General features: G+C 44.1%; 2 protein-coding genes and 1 long non-coding RNA gene across 4 annotated transcripts; 1 reads left to right on the top strand and 2 right to left on the bottom strand.

The window, feature by feature from the left end:
* The first annotated feature begins 1 nt into the window (after position 1).
* On the top strand, positions 2 to 3,808 carry LOC117848203 (15-cis-zeta-carotene isomerase, chloroplastic). Of its 2 annotated transcripts, none has more exons than XM_072292844.1 (4): positions 2 to 577; positions 2,868 to 3,014; positions 3,104 to 3,313; positions 3,378 to 3,692. In XM_072292844.1, the coding sequence occupies exons 1-4, from the start codon at positions 149 to 151 to the stop codon at positions 3,540 to 3,542; spliced, it is 951 nt and encodes a 316-aa protein (XP_072148945.1). In that variant the 5' UTR covers positions 2 to 148; the 3' UTR covers positions 3,543 to 3,692. The 2 variants fall into 2 exon arrangements, with proteins under 2 accessions (XP_072148945.1, XP_034585425.1); XM_034729534.2 differs by having other exon boundaries at positions 16 to 577; positions 3,400 to 3,808.
* Positions 3,809 to 5,983: 2,175 nt separating this feature from the next.
* LOC117847424 (uncharacterized) lies at positions 5,984 to 13,469 on the bottom strand. The gene is made up of 4 exons (XR_004638627.2): positions 11,727 to 13,469; positions 7,174 to 11,156; positions 6,609 to 6,659; positions 5,984 to 6,510 (listed from the first exon to the last, which is right to left on the bottom strand). It is a non-coding gene; the product is annotated as an uncharacterized lncRNA (long non-coding RNA).
* A 3,721-nt stretch (positions 13,470 to 17,190) lies between these two features.
* Positions 17,191 to 17,721, bottom strand: LOC140222252 (uncharacterized). The gene has a single exon (XM_072292421.1). The coding sequence runs from the start codon at positions 17,719 to 17,721 to the stop codon at positions 17,191 to 17,193; it is 531 nt and encodes a 176-aa protein (XP_072148522.1).
* Positions 17,722 to 18,153: the final 432 nt, after the last annotated feature.

The following is an 18,153-nucleotide window of genomic DNA, read 5'->3' as shown; positions in this document are numbered from 1 at the left end:
GCGCACCGCATCCTCCGCCCATCCCTTCCCCAGAGATGCCGCCACCACCACTCTAAACCTCGCTGCCCCATTTCAGCTCCCACCACCGCCCGCCCACTCCACCACCCGGCCAGCCCAGCACTCCACCCGCACGCGCACTCCCCGCGCCATGGCGTCCCACCTCCGCCTCCACCTCGCCGCCCCACCACCTCTCCTCCTCCACCACCGCCGCCGTCTCCACCTCCCCCGCCTCCCGCGGCCGCCCGGCGGCCGCCCCTCCCTGAACCCCGCCCTGGCGCCGCTCCTCCCTCTTCCCCGCCTCCTCCTCTCCCGCGCCCGGGCCGTCGGGGGCGGCGCGGAGGACGGCGCGGGCGCGGGGCTGGCGGAGGGGGAAGGGGAGGACGCTGGCGGTGGCGGGCTCGTGGGGGAGGACTCCGCCGCGTTCCGGCTCGGGGACCAGAGCGTGGCGTCGTGGGCGTACTTCGCCGCGATACTTGCCGCCGTGCTCTGGGCGCTCAACGTGCTGTGGATCGACCCCGGCGCCGGGGTCGGGACCAAGTTCCTCGACGCCGTCGCCTCTGTCTCCGACAGCCACGAGGTGCGCCCGCTTAGTTACAGGGCTTTCTCCTTACTTAACTTCAGAGGATTTCATTCAATTTCGTGGTGTCCGTCTCCTGCCTACTACTCCAGTTCTAGTGTTTGTGATGGATTGGGATAATCCTGGTGTGCTTTTGTTGGAACAGCTAAGGCTACTGTTGGCTTGTTACTGGTTTAATTGTTATTATCCAATTGTCCTTTCTGTTCATGTACGCTGTGACAGGGAGCTCATTTTTGAGTCCTCCTTTTATGCAAACTTGTTTTGTGCTGATATGTGGCTACTGAATGTGATGCTTGGAGTCTGTCCCATGCATCTTCCGTTCTGCTCGAGCTAATGTAGATCCTGATATATGTCAGAACTTTCAACAACTAAAAATGATGCAGTGATAAAAAAAATTAAAAATGATGCTTCCCAGGATCAAAGTGGTCTGCTAATGTTGAAGTTGCAAAGACTTTTAATGTTAGCACAAATGGTTTACCTCGATAACATGTCCAAAGGTTTTCTTTTCATGCTACGCAACTCTGCTTAGTCAATGTGCTCGGCAACTTGGGGTGGCAATTAGTTAACAGTGGAATACATATCAACACCAAGATTGCTGACAAGCTATGTTTAGTTATGAGCTCAACTTTGTCAGCAAGGAAGGGTAGCCGGGTTTCTTGTTGCCGGGTTGTTGAAACTCTGGGTTTGAGGTAATTTACTATATAATGGAGCACATGGTTCTTATAATGGTTATGATAATTCCTGAGTATGCACGCTGTGTAACACTGTAACTATGTTGACGGTCAATTCTTTTTTCCAAAGAAAAGTCTGCTGTGAATGTACCTGAAAAAGAAGATCCTTAATGCTGGCAATCTCTCCAATGCAATAATAACTGCTCAATACAATCTTTTTTTTTTGCATGACGTACCTAATTGAACTTTCCACTTTCCAGAAACCAAATATGGCAGTTCAACTTAAAAAATTCAAATTGTATCAGTGGTGTTGCATGGTATCAAGGGAAGTACCATTGCAACCTAGATCAGCTTGCAAATACTGTTGCAAAAAACAGAGGGGGAAGCCTGGTGGATCAGGGCTTGAGCCCTGTCACCTGCGCATCTTGAATGTTCAGGCTGGGGCAGTTGTTAATGGCCCTTTTCTATTGAAAGCAAACATTGGAAAAGATAAAAATTATGCAAAGCGCTTGCGCTTCAAGTTTCTTGCTAGTGCTGTCTGTGAGGGGTTAGAAGTGGCTGTGCTGCTCTTGAAGCTTTCTTCTCTTCCCCATCTCTGCAACTTTATTCAGCTCCACTGCTCCAGCCATATATGTTCCTTTTCCTCTCAAGTGCTCTTTCTGCTCCGAAAGTTGCCATCTACACAGCACCCTTGTCATGCTCCTCCTTTCCCCTTAGTTTTGATTTGAGTTGCTGCTGAGGTTTGACCTCAACAAAGTTGTGGCAACTTATTGAGCTGGCAGCTGGCATCATAAAACCGCACCACTATCTTGTTTTCCTGAAAATCTGCTGTCTTCTTCCCCCACCACCATGGTGATCTTGTGGCAACCATAACGTCTTGGGGGGATGCTTATTCTTGCCCTTTCACAGTTCCAGATATCCTAACAGTGACATTACATGACAATCCACCAACTGATACCTGCTGTTGCTTTTGCTTCTTCCCCTGGGTGATAATCTGCCATAAGGTGAGATACAATCCCTCTCTTCCTGTCTTCCATTCCACTTCGGTGCAGAAAAATGCCAATACTGAAGATTTCTCCCATCTTCTTGGACATAAATGGAAAAAACTAACAGTAATTCAATGGCAGTGGCCCTTTGAGAGTTTTATTTTTAATTTAGTTTTTGGGCCTCCAGGTATTGGAAAGTCAAGCTCATTATGTAGGATGTCAGTGGCAAGGGTATCAACACACCAGTTCCTGTCCGCACCCAAACACATCATGTTTGGCCATTCTATTCCCTCCCATATCCATTTTACCCTGGATTGCCCATGGTCATTTGATAATACTGTAGACCTGATGTTGTTACTTGTGGGAGATGCACAGAATTTGAGCTTCGTGGTTCTTGACATGTTAATCCTTTCAGTGTTTAGAAACAACCACAGTTCCGTTGACAATGTTTTGGGACTTTATACTCAGGGTGCTTTTGTATTCCTTCATTTCCTTCATTCAGTTCTTTTTTTTTATTATTGTTTCGCTTTTTTCTTTTCTTTTGCTTTGCTGCTGCCTTCGTCGATTCAATTTACTTGATTTCTTGTATAATCAAATAGATGAATATCCTGACCATATCCAATTCCATTTCAGGTTGTTATGTTGGTCCTTACCATCATTTTTGCTGTATTCCATAGTGGTATGGCAAGCCTACGGGAAAGCGGGGAAAAAATAATAGGGGAGCGTGCTTACCGCGTGCTGTTTGCTGGAATCTCATTGCCTTTAGCAGTTACTACTATTGTGAGTACTTGCCATTCTTTTCCTTTAGATAGATTGTACCTCAATGACTGAATCTCAGTGCATCTTATAGCGTTGTTGTATCTTGTTAGGTATATTTCATAAATCATCGCTATGATGGCATTCAATTGTGGCAAGTTCAGGGCATCACTGGCATCCATGAACTTGTTTGGCTCTCATCATTCATCTCTTTCTTCTTTCTTTATCCATCTACTTTCAATCTATTGGAAGTGGCAGCTGTAGACAAGCCCAAATTGCATATGTGGGAAACTGGAATAATGCGAATCACCAGACATCCACAGGTAGGTTGTTCTTTGAAATTTTTCTATAAAGTGCATGGAAGTTTACTATACCGCTGACGAATAGCATGCCTTTGTTTCTTGTATAGATGGTTGGCCAGGTAATTTGGTGCCTTGCTCACACACTATGGATTGGCAACTCGGTTGCTGTCGCAGCCTCCGTTGGACTGATTGGCCACCACCTGTTTGGTGCTTGGAACGGCGACAGGAGGCTGGCATCACGCTATGGTGAAGCCTTTGAAGTCCTGAAGAAGAGAACCAGTGTTGTTCCTTTCGCTGCAATCGTTGATGGACGGCAGAAACTGCCCAAAGATTATTACAAGGAGTTCTTCCGGTTACCCTATTTCGCAATCACATCTTTAACCTTGGGTGCATACTTCGCTCATCCCTTGATGCAGGCATCCAGCTACCAACTTCCCTGGTAGTAGTATAAACAGATGTACATATGTTCATTACTGAAGAAAACAAAGTAAGAAATGGAAGTTTTGTTCTCCAGTATACTTTGTTGAACACCATAATCTTATACGTACAAATATTAATCTGTGGTATCGTCCTTCAAATGAGTTAGCGCACCTTTGCGTTGGTGGATTCCTGTGGGGTGGACATTTGGTGGCTGTTACCTGTCGTCGGTTTGTAATGCTAAAGGTGTCCGTCGCAAGATGCTCAGTTCCGATAAGCAGGATGAAACCCAGGAAAATTATGGTTTGTTGAACACTTAGTTCTTTGCAGGGGTTGGCTTTTCAGAAATGTAGTTGAGATGCAAATCTGTGTCCATAGGTACAAGATGCAAATGAATTGATTGCAATCCTAGACGAGCATAGGTATAAGGTGCAAAAGAACTGTATGCAAGCCTAAACAAAGATGTAAAAGAATTGTACGAACTGAAATCTAGTTACATATTACCTGAACTATGTTTGGAACAGGGGATCTGGGGTATGTGATGATCAATATTCTTCATCAACTTGCTCAAACTTGTGAATCAGGTTTAAAACGTCACTTCTTGTCCGGAGCCAAGTTTCCAAATCAATCATCCTTAAGTGGTGCGTTTCAAGCTTTTATTAGAACCCAAACATTTTGAGACTCCTTCATGCTTTAGTTGACTTTCTTGGTACCCAAATCAGCCAGTTCCATGCCTATTATATTGTTTCCTCCAACCTATTGTGCAACCAACTTCCTAATATTGTAGTGGTTGCTCTTGAACTTATTCTTGTAGTTGGTATTGGTGCAGATTCATCTTCTTGTTCTTCTTGATTTGCTTAGCATTGGACGTCTCCACAAACTTGTCATTATGATTTCATGGTTATCTTGAGGAGGTTTGTTATTACTCTTGCAAGTGGTTCTTGCCAAGCTCCTACCTTTTTGCTTTAGCTCATTATTTTCCTTAATATATTATTAACATAATTTTCATTTCGTAGAGGTGAGGGAGATATATCAATCAAATTATCATAACAAGTGGAAGCATGATTGAAATTAAAGGGGTACATGGTTTCTTGGGGCGTTCAGTTGAGATTCAATGTCCTTAAGTTTAGACTTAAGCTAATAATGCTTCTTGTCAAGGAAATTGAGTTTGATAAGAAGTTTTTAATAATTAGAGACAAAGGTAGCTTGAATGTCATTAATGACATTGAACTTCCCTGAGGCTTTTTTTGTCTTTAATCAATTCAAACAATTTATCATGAGGGGGGGGGGGGGGATTTAGAGTTGAATTCATCATCATTTACATTGCTCTCACTCATACCTTTGGTCATTTGCACACGAGAGGAAATGAACTTAAGGAAGATCGTTTATTTAAGGAGCGGGTGGTGAAATTATTGAGTGACTCACTTGAATCTTCTGAATGTAGGTGGTCTATAAAGTAGGCACATGCTTTTGCTAATCAAATTGAGCATTTCCCCACATATTTGTCTACCAGTCATTCTCTTCTAAAAGTGTATGTTGGTCTAGAGCTTGTAAATATTGAAAGGCTTGCATTAACAATGTAGATCACATAGATGGAAAAGGTCTGGTGCTATCACTAGGTGGTCTAAGGTGATGCATTTGTTCTTGGCAACGGAGAATACCTCTAGAGAGCTTGATTACACTACAAGAAATCTTCCTGTCTACGACGAACCAAAAAATATTATAAACACATTTTTGCGTCATAAATCATGATTTATGACACTCAAGCGACAAAAAACCTCTGTCATTAATTGAGCATCATAAACCGCGACTAGTGACGCTCCTTATTTTGGTGCGTCATTGTATCTATGACGCCTACGAAACCATCAACAGAAGCATCATAAATTGGCTCCTACTGTTTTGCCACGATGGACAAAATCTGATGTGGCATGACAATTGTGACAAATTATTTCATCATAAAATGAATTTGGCTCATTTGTTGTTGGGTCGAGCCCAAATTTATTTCCACATGCCAATGTTGTTCCGATAGCCCAAAATTGATTCCGGTGGGCCTATTTATTGTTGGGTCGAGCCTAAATTTGTTCCCCACAGGCCAATGTTGTTCGATAGCCCAATATTGATTCCGATAGGCCCATTTGTTGTTGGGTCAAGTCCAAAAGTTGTGTATATTGTTGGCGGCACTTTTAGTCTTGATTTATAAATGAAATACACTTTGACCCAATTATATGTAGGCTAAGCCCACTTAAGGCAGACATGAATTAAACTAATTGGGCCTGACAAATAATTGATTTCATTTCTATTTCAATCCGGTTGGCAAAATAATAAACATACACATATTTATTTATACAAGAAAATAAATTGTTGTTCCCCATAGAGACAACCACTACCATATATCACAAACTATTACAAGATAACTGTTTCACAAAGAACAGAGATTAACAAAGCTGCATCCAGGTCATAAGCCCAAGAGATAAAGTAGAGCATTGATTTTAACCTCTAGCAGAGGATAGCAGTTGACGAAGGAGTGCTTTAGTATCTTGTGCTACCTTCTTCAATTTCTCAATCTTGGCTGATAACAATTTGAGAGTTGATTCTGAATCTTCTGTCTTCTTCTTCAAGGTAGCTAACTCTTGCTGGTGAGCAACAAACTGTTGTCAAAATTGTACCCTATCCTACTCATCGGCACCAACTTGCTCCTCATCAACACTGCCGCATAGGGATTTTGCGGAGCTTCTTGAGTACTCCGCTGCCACATCACGTTCTTGTTTTGCAAAAAGCACCATCGATTTCAGAACTTTTAGCTAGCAATAGTGGATCCGAAGTCAGATTGTGATCTTGTAATTGATTTAAACTAATGAATGAAGGAACATCAATAATCATTATGTGTTTAGTTTGTTACCCTGGAGCTAGACTGAAAAGAAGCGACTACAGATGTGGACCCTCTGGTCGGCTGAAACAGGATACATTCAAACTTCAGTTGATGCATTTGTTTAAGTATAAATTAAGAGTGGACAAATAAATAAGCACATATGCAAACTGAAACAAATTCATCTATTAAGTTCTACAAACAACGTAAACAATTTGACTTGGTACAAAAATAATTATTGGAAAAAGTGAAAGATAAAGGGGATCTGCTGGAGCACTAATTTTTCACCAAGTCTACCAATAGGGTATAACAGATCCACATCCCCAATCTAACTACAATAGTGAAAGCCAAATAGCATGGGAAACAATCTAATAATTTCATCTATTAAGCTCTACAAACCACATAAATAATTTGACTTGGCATAAAAATAATTATTGGAAAAGCTGAAAGATCTGGTGGAGCAGTAATTTTTTACTAACTCTCGTAATAGGGTACATCAGATCCATATTCCCCAAAGCAACTACAATATTGAAAGTCAAAGAGCATGGGGAAGCAATCTAATAATTGAATTTAGCAATACGAGGAGGAGACCACCGACCTGACGAATATGGAGAGAAGGAGGTGCCGAATGCCACCTCGATGGAGCAGCCCGGGCATACACCGCTTCCTCGGTCTTCACACATACTTGAGCACGGCAGCCGCCAGTGATAGCCTCGGGGAAGCTGACGGAGCGACGGCATGGACCCATCTCGCAGCTTCAAGCCCGTCGCTGAGGTAGCCCACCGAAAGTCGCTTAGGTAGCTCATCGTGTGTCCAGCTTGATGGCGCTGCCGAGACCACGCTTGTTGCCACTGCCGTAGATCTACTAGGGCTATTCAACGGGAAGAGGAGAGGGGGATGAGTTTGGAATTACCAGGAGGGATGTGGGAGGCTTGAATCCCCTCTTTTATTTATATTACTACATATAACGGGGGAGGACCCGGAGTTGGAGCGGGGAATTCAAAATTTCATATCCCGCCTTTGTGCTCGGTAGCGGGAGAAGAAACTTTTTGGAAACCGCCATGAGACTTGGGTCACTTGCACGTTGGACCGATTGGGACTCGGATCCAAGCGTTAGTGACCTTACGTAGACGAGCGGTTCCATAAGAGAGTCTAGGACAGTGCGTGGCATCATGGCATTGATGAGCACTCAATGGATTATCCTCCTTTGTAGATTCATGTCTGCAGGATGATCTGGCTATTGCATTACAAATGTGCTTCAGTGCAACAAATTAATATACGGTATCGACTATTTACATGATAAAATACACTTAAATAAACATTAAAACTACAGCGGACCCTGGCAGTGGCCTTCTAATCTCTACTCAACATTCTTTAAAGCAAGCACGTGTATCTTCTTGATAACTTCAGGATGGTGGTAACACACAAACACAAAATCCTCTATGAGAATTCTGTCTAGGATGGTGATAACTTCTTGATAACTGAGAAGCCGACTTGCGATGAAGGGAACATGGTAGTGTGTAATGCTATAACTGCTAATGACAATGATCGACTCGTGGATACACTACCTCTTATTGGTGGGAGTGTGTCATTTCGAAATGGCCATTCGTGAACGTCCGTTACTAGTCTTGAATCGACACGTCCCTACAGTGCGGATATGCACGTTGTTTCGACAGTGGTGGTGATGAACGCCCATTACAAGTCTTTAACGGCCTGTTCTAAAATGCCTTTTTAGTCTTGATTCCCGCCCTTTGGTGGTATTTGGTCCGCCATATTCCGCCTAGGCCTAGTCGCATCGGCTAGTTCACGTTTTTCAGGCTCCGCTGGCATGCAAGAAACATCTAGTGGGAATCCATGCCCTTGGAAGACGTTTTCAGTGACGCACCACAGATGAGTTGGACTAGTCATGACATCCTGCACCGTGCGTTTGACAACGTAAGGACTATCCGACCTTATCGATTTGTGCAACATGCCAACAATTATTCTCTTTCTCTAGATGCAGTTGATGCTTATAATTGTCACAAATGAACGGTGGCAACATCTTTCTTACATTTAACTCACCATCAAAAGGGAACCTATCTCTCATAATCTTGCATGAGTTGTTTTGTAGGAATGTCTTGTGTTGTATGCCGGACAGTCCAGCAAAATGTATACATGCACACATCGGGCTTATCCCGTGACATCCGTCGTGCACACATGTAACCAATGGGCAAAACCGAAGATTCCTAACTAGATTTGTGGCAGGCTTAGGCCTGAATATATTATGAGAATCTCACGTTTTTCATTGCAACTTTGGCCTGCCACACCGAGCTCGCATGTGCTCAATAAATAGGCGAGTGCACAATGTTCTTACAAAGGAAACACCTTGACTCATCGTGTAACATCCCGTACTTTTACGAGATGTTTGAATTTGCAAAAATGTGGATTTCAAAAAAAATTTTGTGATGTGGTGTGAATTTTTTTGAACTATAAGATTGTCTTCATTGAACCTTCCCCAAAATTCTTAGAATTAAATTATAAACTAAATTGAATTGCTAAGGTGCATTATGTGCTAGTGTGAATATTTGGAGTTTATTTGGATTTGTTGGGTGGGATTTGTATTTGAATTGGAATTCAAATACAAATCAAACTAGAAAAGCTACCTAAACCTAACCTAGGCCCAAACCAACCCAGCTGACCCCACTAGCCTACCTATCTAACAACCCAAGCTAAGGCTGGTGCAAAAACCGAAACTTTCGGTCTTCCAAAATCGGAACCTCCGGTTTTCTATCCAGACCACCTCTGCGTTGCAGTCGATGACTACCCGACCCCACACGTCAGCCACCCACACCACTGTACACCTTTCTTCCACATGGCGCTCACGCGCGCGGCACGGGTGTGACAGCGACATGCGCGCTGTGCATGACGCGGGCCTACCCTGGCCACTTTTTCGCAAAGGCGCCTTTAGATGCTTGCCACGCCACCCGACCGCATCCTCCAACTTCCACTGCCGCCGCCTACTAGAGCCCCCACACCATCTACTCCCATCCACATCCACATTTGGGGTTTTTGTGGCGGAACCATCCAACTTAAACTGACTTAAGTGTGCCTAATCGCTGTCGGAACAGCAATTATCCAAAACGCACCTAAAACAGCATAAGTCCGGTAGTCCGTCGAGTGTCCTTAGGATCCCTCGAAAGATCCACGACGTGTCTCATAGCCATACACCAGGATTGCTTCCTCGATGGGAAGGTATCAACAAACATTACATTTTTACATACATACCGGGGTACGAATTATTACAGACCATAGTTTGAAACAAACTTAATAGTGCAGGTTAGAACAGTTCTAAGAGTTCAAAACGTAAACTGAGATAAACATCTAAGTTTTATTTCTAGGGTATTATGAGACTCGTAAAAATACCCTAGTTCTTCAGGGCTTCCTCCTCTGCGGACTCCTGCTGTGGCTCTGAAATAGCAACGAGGGATAACCCTGAGTACAGGGTACTCAGCAAGACTAACCCGACTAACCAATATAATAGCTTTTCTGGAACTGCATGCTAGCTGTTTAGTGGGCTGGCTGACTCACATTTTGCCAAAAGAGCTTACTAAAAGTGAAACCTTAACTTTGGCTTTTAATTCAATTTGAGTTGTTACCTAACCAGTCTAGATGGTGAAAAAGAAATGCTTTTGCAACCAATAGGAAATTAAGTCATACAACATATTAATTTTGGAAAGACATTGCATTCATGAGATTACACTACGATGCTTAACAGTGATCAAGTGCATTCATAACCAAGAATTGCTGTGATCCGGATCAATTTACATCCTGCAGGAGAGCACCCTGATCACCAGCTATGTACAACTATCCGGGTCGTACATAACGACCTTTCGATTAGCATACCCAAAGATTGGGAATAAGACTACCTGAACCCAGGGACGCACCCCCACATGGGACCCCACGTCTAGCCCAATCTCCATGTGAGTTTCAGGCTACGCCCCTGCCAATCTCCAGCACGTCAAGCACGGGTACGAAATATTCCCGATCAGAGAGTCTACTAACCTACCGGGCTTTACTGGTCCCATACCCAGTAAGCAACCAGGTGACATTCACTTGATCAAAGGTTAAGACAACGATCGGGCCTTAACCAAATTAATCTAGCAGACAGAACTAACATCTCTAGCTTCTGTCGGCTTTTTCAAATTCCAAGCTAACTTTCCATATCTAGCATGTATGACTCAACAATTTATCTTAAGGTTCGGTAACCAAGTTACTTAAGTATCTAAGCATTGCTAAGCATGGGTTAGTTACTAATTATTGAACAAGTAGCAAAGATGTCCTTAAAATAAGGCAGGATCATGCACAAGAATAGGTTTCAATCAATTCCTAGACTTAATGTATTCATCAGAAAAATAACCAGTAATTGAACACATGAAATAATACTTCCAAATAGATAGGTATAGATGCACCGGGGCTTGCCTGGGATCAACAAATGTTAGTCCTTCGGAAACCCCCTTTAGTAAAAGAAGCACTTCAACACTTCTCGAACTCTGAAAAATCTTCAGATGAATTCCACGAATTCCACTTCAGGAGCTTCAACGTCTACGATTTAGTACATGCAGGAGTTAGAGATGCAAACTTTTGAACACATGACTATACAACTTTCCTTCATGATAAAGTTGCAAGCCAACAAGTGACTATACAACCTATCTTCATGATAAAGTTGCAAGCCAACACTAAACTACCCATAAAGATTAACCCACCATTTTTATTCTCTTTACTAACCTACCTTAGGCCCTTTTCTTTTATTTTTAGAAAGCATTATAATTATTTCCTAATCTCAAAACTTAATTCCTATGGATTAATAATATTTTGTGAATATAAAAACATTATTCAAAATTTTATGCATTTAATAAAGGTTAGGCATTTATTTAAATACCTTAGTAAAAAGGCATTAAATAAATACCTAAATTTTATTATATTTCCTAGGGTTTAAGAATTTTTAATGCATAAAGGAAAATAAAACAATCCTAATAAAATTGGTTTCACTATTTTTGGGTCAAACCTATAATTTCTAATGAATTAAATGGTGATAAACGAATTTAAACTATTTATGTGCAAAAGAAAAACCTATGATTATCCAAAACCCCCGGAAAAACCTTTCTCACTCACCCGCAACCAAAGCATCTTCCCGGTTCTGACAATGTTTCGTTGGCATAAAATTGTGGGAAAACAAGCAAATTGAAGTGCCTTAATTCAGTTCAGATAGCCTCCAGCCTATTATTAACATAACAGCCTACTGATCAGCATGTTGCCTATGTCAACATATGCTGAACTTCCACCATATTCATCTTAACTTGAGTAATGATATCTTGTTTTCCATTCATTTCATAACCATCGTGAGGTCTCCTTTCTTCCTTCACAGCCTACTCAGGTTTCCAATGGGCCAGTAACATGAGACAAAATAAATATAACATTCTGGTTGACACTGCCTCACTGCAAAACAATAGTACGACCTGCAATTTTTGTTATCCTCTTTTTAGTCATCTCATTTGTAAAGGATAATCCTTCTCGCGATCCCTGGGTCTTGCATAGATTTTCAATGAATGGACTGTATGTATAGGTATCCGGTGAACAGTCTGCTGAGGTCATCTTTTCCAAAAACGTCATCGACTTTACCAGCTTTGCATAACCCATCCATCAGTGTATTGAAAGTCACATAATTTAGTGTTATGCCTTTATCTTCTAGGCCATCAAAATAAAAGCAAGCTTCATCGATTTTCCCAGCTTTACACAAAGCATCAATTAGCGCATTGCAAGTATACTGATCAGCAGCTAAACCATCTCCTTCCATCATTTTCTCAGCCTCATCAACCATCCGCTCCCTACACCATAAATCGACCAGTGCTGCATAAGCATGAGTGCTTGGACTCCATCCCAGCTCCTTCATCTTCTGCAGCATACAGAGCCCCTCCTTCCCTCTTCCAGCATCACACAACCCCCTCACCAAGGCCACGTATGTGTGCATGTTTGGTCGCTTCATCTCCCTGAACAACTCCAGTGCCTCATCAATCCTCCCTGTCTCACATAGTCCTTCAACCAGTGCAGCATAAGAGACAACATCTTGCGCGAACCCTCTGAGCGGCATTTTATCGAACAGGTTGTGGACGGGGTGGAAGGCAAAGAAGAAGGGGGGGGGGGAAATGGGAGCGGTTGCTCTATCTTGCTTCGTAGAAAGGAAATAGACAGGAGCTCAACACGGTGGTGTGCGTAGCTGGTGGTCCTTGTTCGTGCGAAGCAGGAAACGGAGAAAGGGGGCGGCGTGCTTGAGTTACTGGAGAGAGAGGGAGAGAGCAAGGTTACTCCTTGCAGCTTGCTTGTTTGCTCGGTGGGGAGAAGAACAGAACAAGGAGGAGAGGGGTGCGGCGGCGACGGGCGCGTAGACACAGTGGAGGCCAGGAGCAGGGCGAGCACGGGCGGCCAGGCGCTGGTGGAGATGGTGCGTGTGGGGCGGCGAGCCAAGGCGCGCAGGCAGTGGTGCAGGCCAGCGGATCGAGCGGACCGGAGGCTAGGCGCTGCTCTGTTGCTCTGCTGTTTGCTGCGCTGCTTTGCTTCCTGAGCTGGAGGAAAAAAGGAGACAGGGATGGCTCAAGCTTGCGCTGGAAGAAGGAGAGGGCAGAGAGAGCAGGTGCTGTGGCGCAAGAAAGAGAAATCAGAGGAAGCTGGCGCTAGCTGTGTTCTTGCGGTGGGGAAAAAGACAGAAAACGACGGCAGCTCGGTCTTTAAAAACCGGAGGAGGCGGTTGCAAAGGATCAGGTCGAGCGCAACTATACACGTGAGGAGCTGCCCAGCATCAGGCGACCCAAGGCGGTGGCGCCGGCAACAGGCAGGCAGGCAGCTGCGTGGCAGCACTGCTGTGCCGTCCGTCCCTCCCCTGCCTTTTCTTTCTTCTTTCCCTTACAGCTGAAAAGTTTAGATTGAAATAGCGACAAAAATTCAATTCAAACATCCAAAACTCCCTTTATCAAAGTTGGAGGAAATCAAAAGTTCTATCTTTCATAGATTTGCACATTTGGCTGAATCTCACCCCTTCCTCATGAAAAATGTCTCTGAACTTTTCTGGACATTGAACTTCAACTTAACTGAATTTTCTCCTTTTGAACCTTGCTGTCAGAAACTTCAACAGCCGACAAAAATCCAAACTTCTCTTTCAAAAGTCCCTTTATAAAAGTTGTAGCAAATTTGCTGAATTTCAATTCATCTTACTACACCTCCTTCAGATTCCCAACCAATCGAGGGGAATTTCCTTCTGAACCTGACTGCTACTTTTCCCTTTTTAACAGCTAAGCCTTTGACAGATTATCTTGAGGTCGATTTTCGTGGCTAAAATTCAACAGAGGCTTGCTCAGAGCCCTTAAACAAAGTTGTAGGAAAGGTTTGTGACTATCTTTGATACATTTGGAGTTTCTGCTGATTTTGACTCTAAGGGTTTGAAATTTGCTTCCAAAACCAACTGGTACTGTTCATTCCTCCAGTATTGACAGAACTGTCAATTTTTCTGAGCTGAAGGTTCAGATTGTGTTTACTCCATTTTTTTCACTTAAACTCTCAAAACTTCCTTTATAGAAGTTGTAGAGAACCTATTTCCCTACATTTCTCTTATTCATCTCAAAAACTAAATCTCTCTTTTTCCCTTCCAAAGCTGGTCCTGAAGCTGGCTGCTAATTCTTGCTTTTTACTGAATTGAAATTGCACTGAATGTCTTCAATCTCGACAGAACAGTACCAAAATCCACCATTTAACTTTGAATTCCCATTTAACACTTCAAATGACATTTGTTTCATGCCAAATTTGGAGATCATGCTATGCTTGACATGAAAGTTCCATTTTGCCCATAAAACTAAAGGCTCATATAGCATTTCTACAAAATCTCTTGAATCAAAGTTCATTCCATTTAGTACTGTTTTTCAAAGGCATTTATGCCTATATCCTGATAGTGAACAGTAACATCCTCCATTTCTGATTTTTGGATAATTTAAAGTCCATTTGCTTCTCAAATGGTCTCTTTGAGTTCCAAACGTCCATAAGGTCCAAATTCATGCATTTGTCAACTTTCTCTGAATTTGAAGCTCTTATTTGGCATTTTTGGCTAAAATTTGACCAAAAGTTGACTTTGGCCATAAAAGCTCATTAACCCCCAAGTCTTTGTCATATCCTATTCTTGGCCATTCTTGAGTGTTTTTAACACCCCGGGTGCTCTGCCATTCAGTTCTCAGCAGATAGCTCGATAGTAACTTGTTCCCCTCTTTGAGTTCTAATTTGGGAATCTAAATTCATGTTTCTTGGGCCAAGAACTTCCGGAATGGTTAACCATAGATTAAAGATTCCATTTCTCAAGTTGTCGCCCAACTCTTGGTTGTGGGAGCCCATTTGAATTTTTAAATCTTGAATTTGCATCTTTGGTCAAATTTGACCCAAATTTGACTTTGGTCCATAATACCTCCTTTGCATCCAAATTCATCATTAACCTCTAAATTACCTTCTTAGGCTTTTAATAACACTGGGTGTTACAGCTTTCCCCTTCACCCGCCGCTGTTTGGAGAAGAGGAGGTGGAAGGAGGGGGCGCAGGGGGCGGGGAGAGGATGCTGGAGAAGAGGGAGACCGCTGCTGCCCGCCAGAACACCAAGCTCATGCCGCTGTCACCGCCTCACCTCATCACCGCGCCACCTCCCCCTCACCAGCAAGCCCACCAGGTGAGCACCATGATTTCCGCTCGCCTGGACAAACCTCCATCGCAACTGAGACATGAATCGCGTGCTTGCGCTCGAGAAGCCCGTCAGAGCCGGACCCCTAGCAAAACCGGAACTTCTGGTTTCCAAATTGGAACTTCTGATTTCCAAACCGGATCTTTCGGTTCTCTCCAAGACAGCCTGCAGGAGCCCTAGAAACTTGAGAGAAACCCAACCAAGCAAACCCTAAACCCATGAGTGGTGAACCCTAACTTCCCATAACCATCCAAAGCCCTTCCCAAGAGATCTCCCAAGGGGAGAGATCTACCCATGGAAAACCGAAACATCCAATTTTTCTAAACCAGAACTTCTTGTTTCAAACCGGAACATCCAGTTCTCCAAAACTGGAGCATCTAGTTTTCCTAAACCAGAAATTCCTATTTCAAACCGGAAGTTCCGGTTCCAAAGTCGGAGCTTACAGTTTTTACCCCAGAAACTAGAAACACCCTACGACAGCTTAGCCACCAGCCTAAAAACCTTCCAAAGCTACTTGTGAACCTTAGTGGCAGTTTGCATCTAGATTGCAGCTGGCCTACGGCCAGTTAACTGCTAACTTCTTTGTTTCTTGTTTTCGCCTATCATACTAAAATTCTGGAAAAGGTTTTCAACTTCAAAAAGTTATAACTAAGTCATTCTAATTCTAAAAATTATGATGAAACTGAATCACATGATTCAGTTAATAGTTTCAGTTTTGCCCGAACTTTGGAGCTCGAAATTCGTAGCCTTAGAGCGATCTTTCTGACTTGAAGCAAAACTATCAAATGGAGTACTTGGGATCCTCTACAAGTTTGGTTAAAGGAAATTTTAGAGTTTGGATTTGGATTTGGGTGAATTTGTGAGCTGAATTTTTGGTTGAAAGGACGAGGGGGGGGGGGGGGAGCGAAGCAGAGCAAAGTGCCACCGGTGCAATCCAGCTGCGCGCCAACTCACCGGCTAGCGCAGTGCCGCCGTGCCACGTGCAAGCCAGAGCGAGTTGAGCGGTGTGTGATCCTGTTTGGCACTCCAAATTGGTGTGTGATTTCCTCCACGAACTGAGTGGCTTTGGCCGACTCCATGCTGGTGACAGCCTTGACCTCAATCAACTTGTTGAATTTGTCAACTGCCATGAAGATGTGGGTGTAGTCGCCCAGAGCGGTCTTGAAGGGTCCGATAATGTTCAGCCGCTAGCATGCGAAGGGCCAGGATGGTAGGATAGTGTGCAGGGCTTGAGCTAGTAGATGTTGCTGCTTGGAGAAGAATTAGCACCCTTTGCACCTTTGGACGAGCTCCTTTGCATCGGCTACCGCTGTTAGCCAGGAGAAACCAGAATGGAATGCCTTGCTAACCAAAGTGCCCGAGGTGGCGTGGTTCCCGCATGTTCCCAAGTGGATCTCGTGCAGGAGGTCGAGGCCCTCACTGCACAGAATACATTTCATCAGGATGCCTGTTGATGCGGCCTTTTTGTAGAGTTCCTTGCCGATGATGACGTAGTTTGCACTTTGCCGAGCTAATTTTTCGTGCTCTATCTTGTCCTCCTCTAGCACCATCTGGTTGGTGATCAAGCCTATGAACGGGGTGTGCCACTCCTCCTGTGCCTCAATCATCATAATGTCAGTGGAATTTGGGTCGACCAGGGCCTTAGCGCTGTTGTTGGCCTGGTTCGGGTCTAGAACCTTGATGGATGGTTTCCGGAGATGTTATACAAAGATGCCGGCTGGAACCTACACACGCTTAGAGCTGAGCTTGGACAGGACATCGATGGTGACGTTGTGGTCCCTAGGACATGGTGGAACTCAAGATCATCGAAGTGGGCCTCAAGTTTGTGGATTTCCACATAGTAAGCGTCCATGGAATCCTTGGTGCAGTCCTAGTTCTTGTTGACTTGCTCGATGACGACCTTGGAGTCGCCGTACGCAAGAATGCGCTTGATCCCGAGGGAAATGGCAATGCGGAGGCTGTGGATGAGAGCTTCGTACTCAGTGCCGTTGTTAGTGGCCTTGTAGTGGATCTGGAGCACGTACTTGAGTTGCTCGCCTTTAACGGATATGAATAGGACCCCTGCACCGGCTCCTTTGAGGTTGAGGGTGCCGTCAAAGTACATAGTACAGTGTTCTGGTCTCTCCAGGGAAGATGACTTCTGGATCTCTGTCCACTCGGCCATGAAGTCCGCTAGCATATGCAACTTGATTGCATGACGCGGGCAGAAATCGAGGTCAAACTCGCTGAGCTCCACGGACCACTTGACAACTTGGCCATTGACGTCCTTGTTGTGGAGTATTTCGCCGATGGGGTACGAGGATACCATGTAGATTTTGTGCACCTGGAAGTAGTGGCGCAGCTTTCTTGATGAGATCAGAACTGCATAGAGCAATTTCTGAACCTGTGTGTGGCGGATCATGGAGTCGCTAAGGACCTCGCTTACATAGTACACTAGTCATTGCACCATGTGTGCATGGCTGGGTTATTGGCGTTCCACAACTAGCACGGTGTTGACAACGTGCGTCGTTGCAGAGATGTAGAGGTACAACGTTTCTTTGTTGGCCGGGGCCGTCATGACGGGAGGAGTGGTCAGGAAAACTTTGAGCTCTTCGAGTGCCTTGCTAGCCTCGTCATCCTACTCGAACTTGTTCACCTTTTTGAGCAGCTTGAAGAAGGGCAGACCCTTTTCTCCGAGTTTGCTGATGAAGCAGCTAAGGGCCACCATCATGCCAGTAAGCTTCATGATATCTTTTTTGTTGGATGGTTTCTCCATGTGTTTGATTGCGTCCACCTTGACTGGGTTGGCTTTGATACTATGCTGGCTGACCATGAAGCCTAGGAGCTTTCCAGA

The sequence above is a fragment of the Setaria viridis genome, chromosome 3 (genome assembly GCF_005286985.2).
Source record: "Setaria viridis chromosome 3, Setaria_viridis_v4.0, whole genome shotgun sequence".
NCBI classification, from domain to species: Eukaryota; Viridiplantae; Streptophyta; class Magnoliopsida; order Poales; family Poaceae; genus Setaria; species Setaria viridis.
Note: the sequence above shows the minus strand (reverse complement) of the source record. Positions and strands in the feature narration are given on the sequence as shown.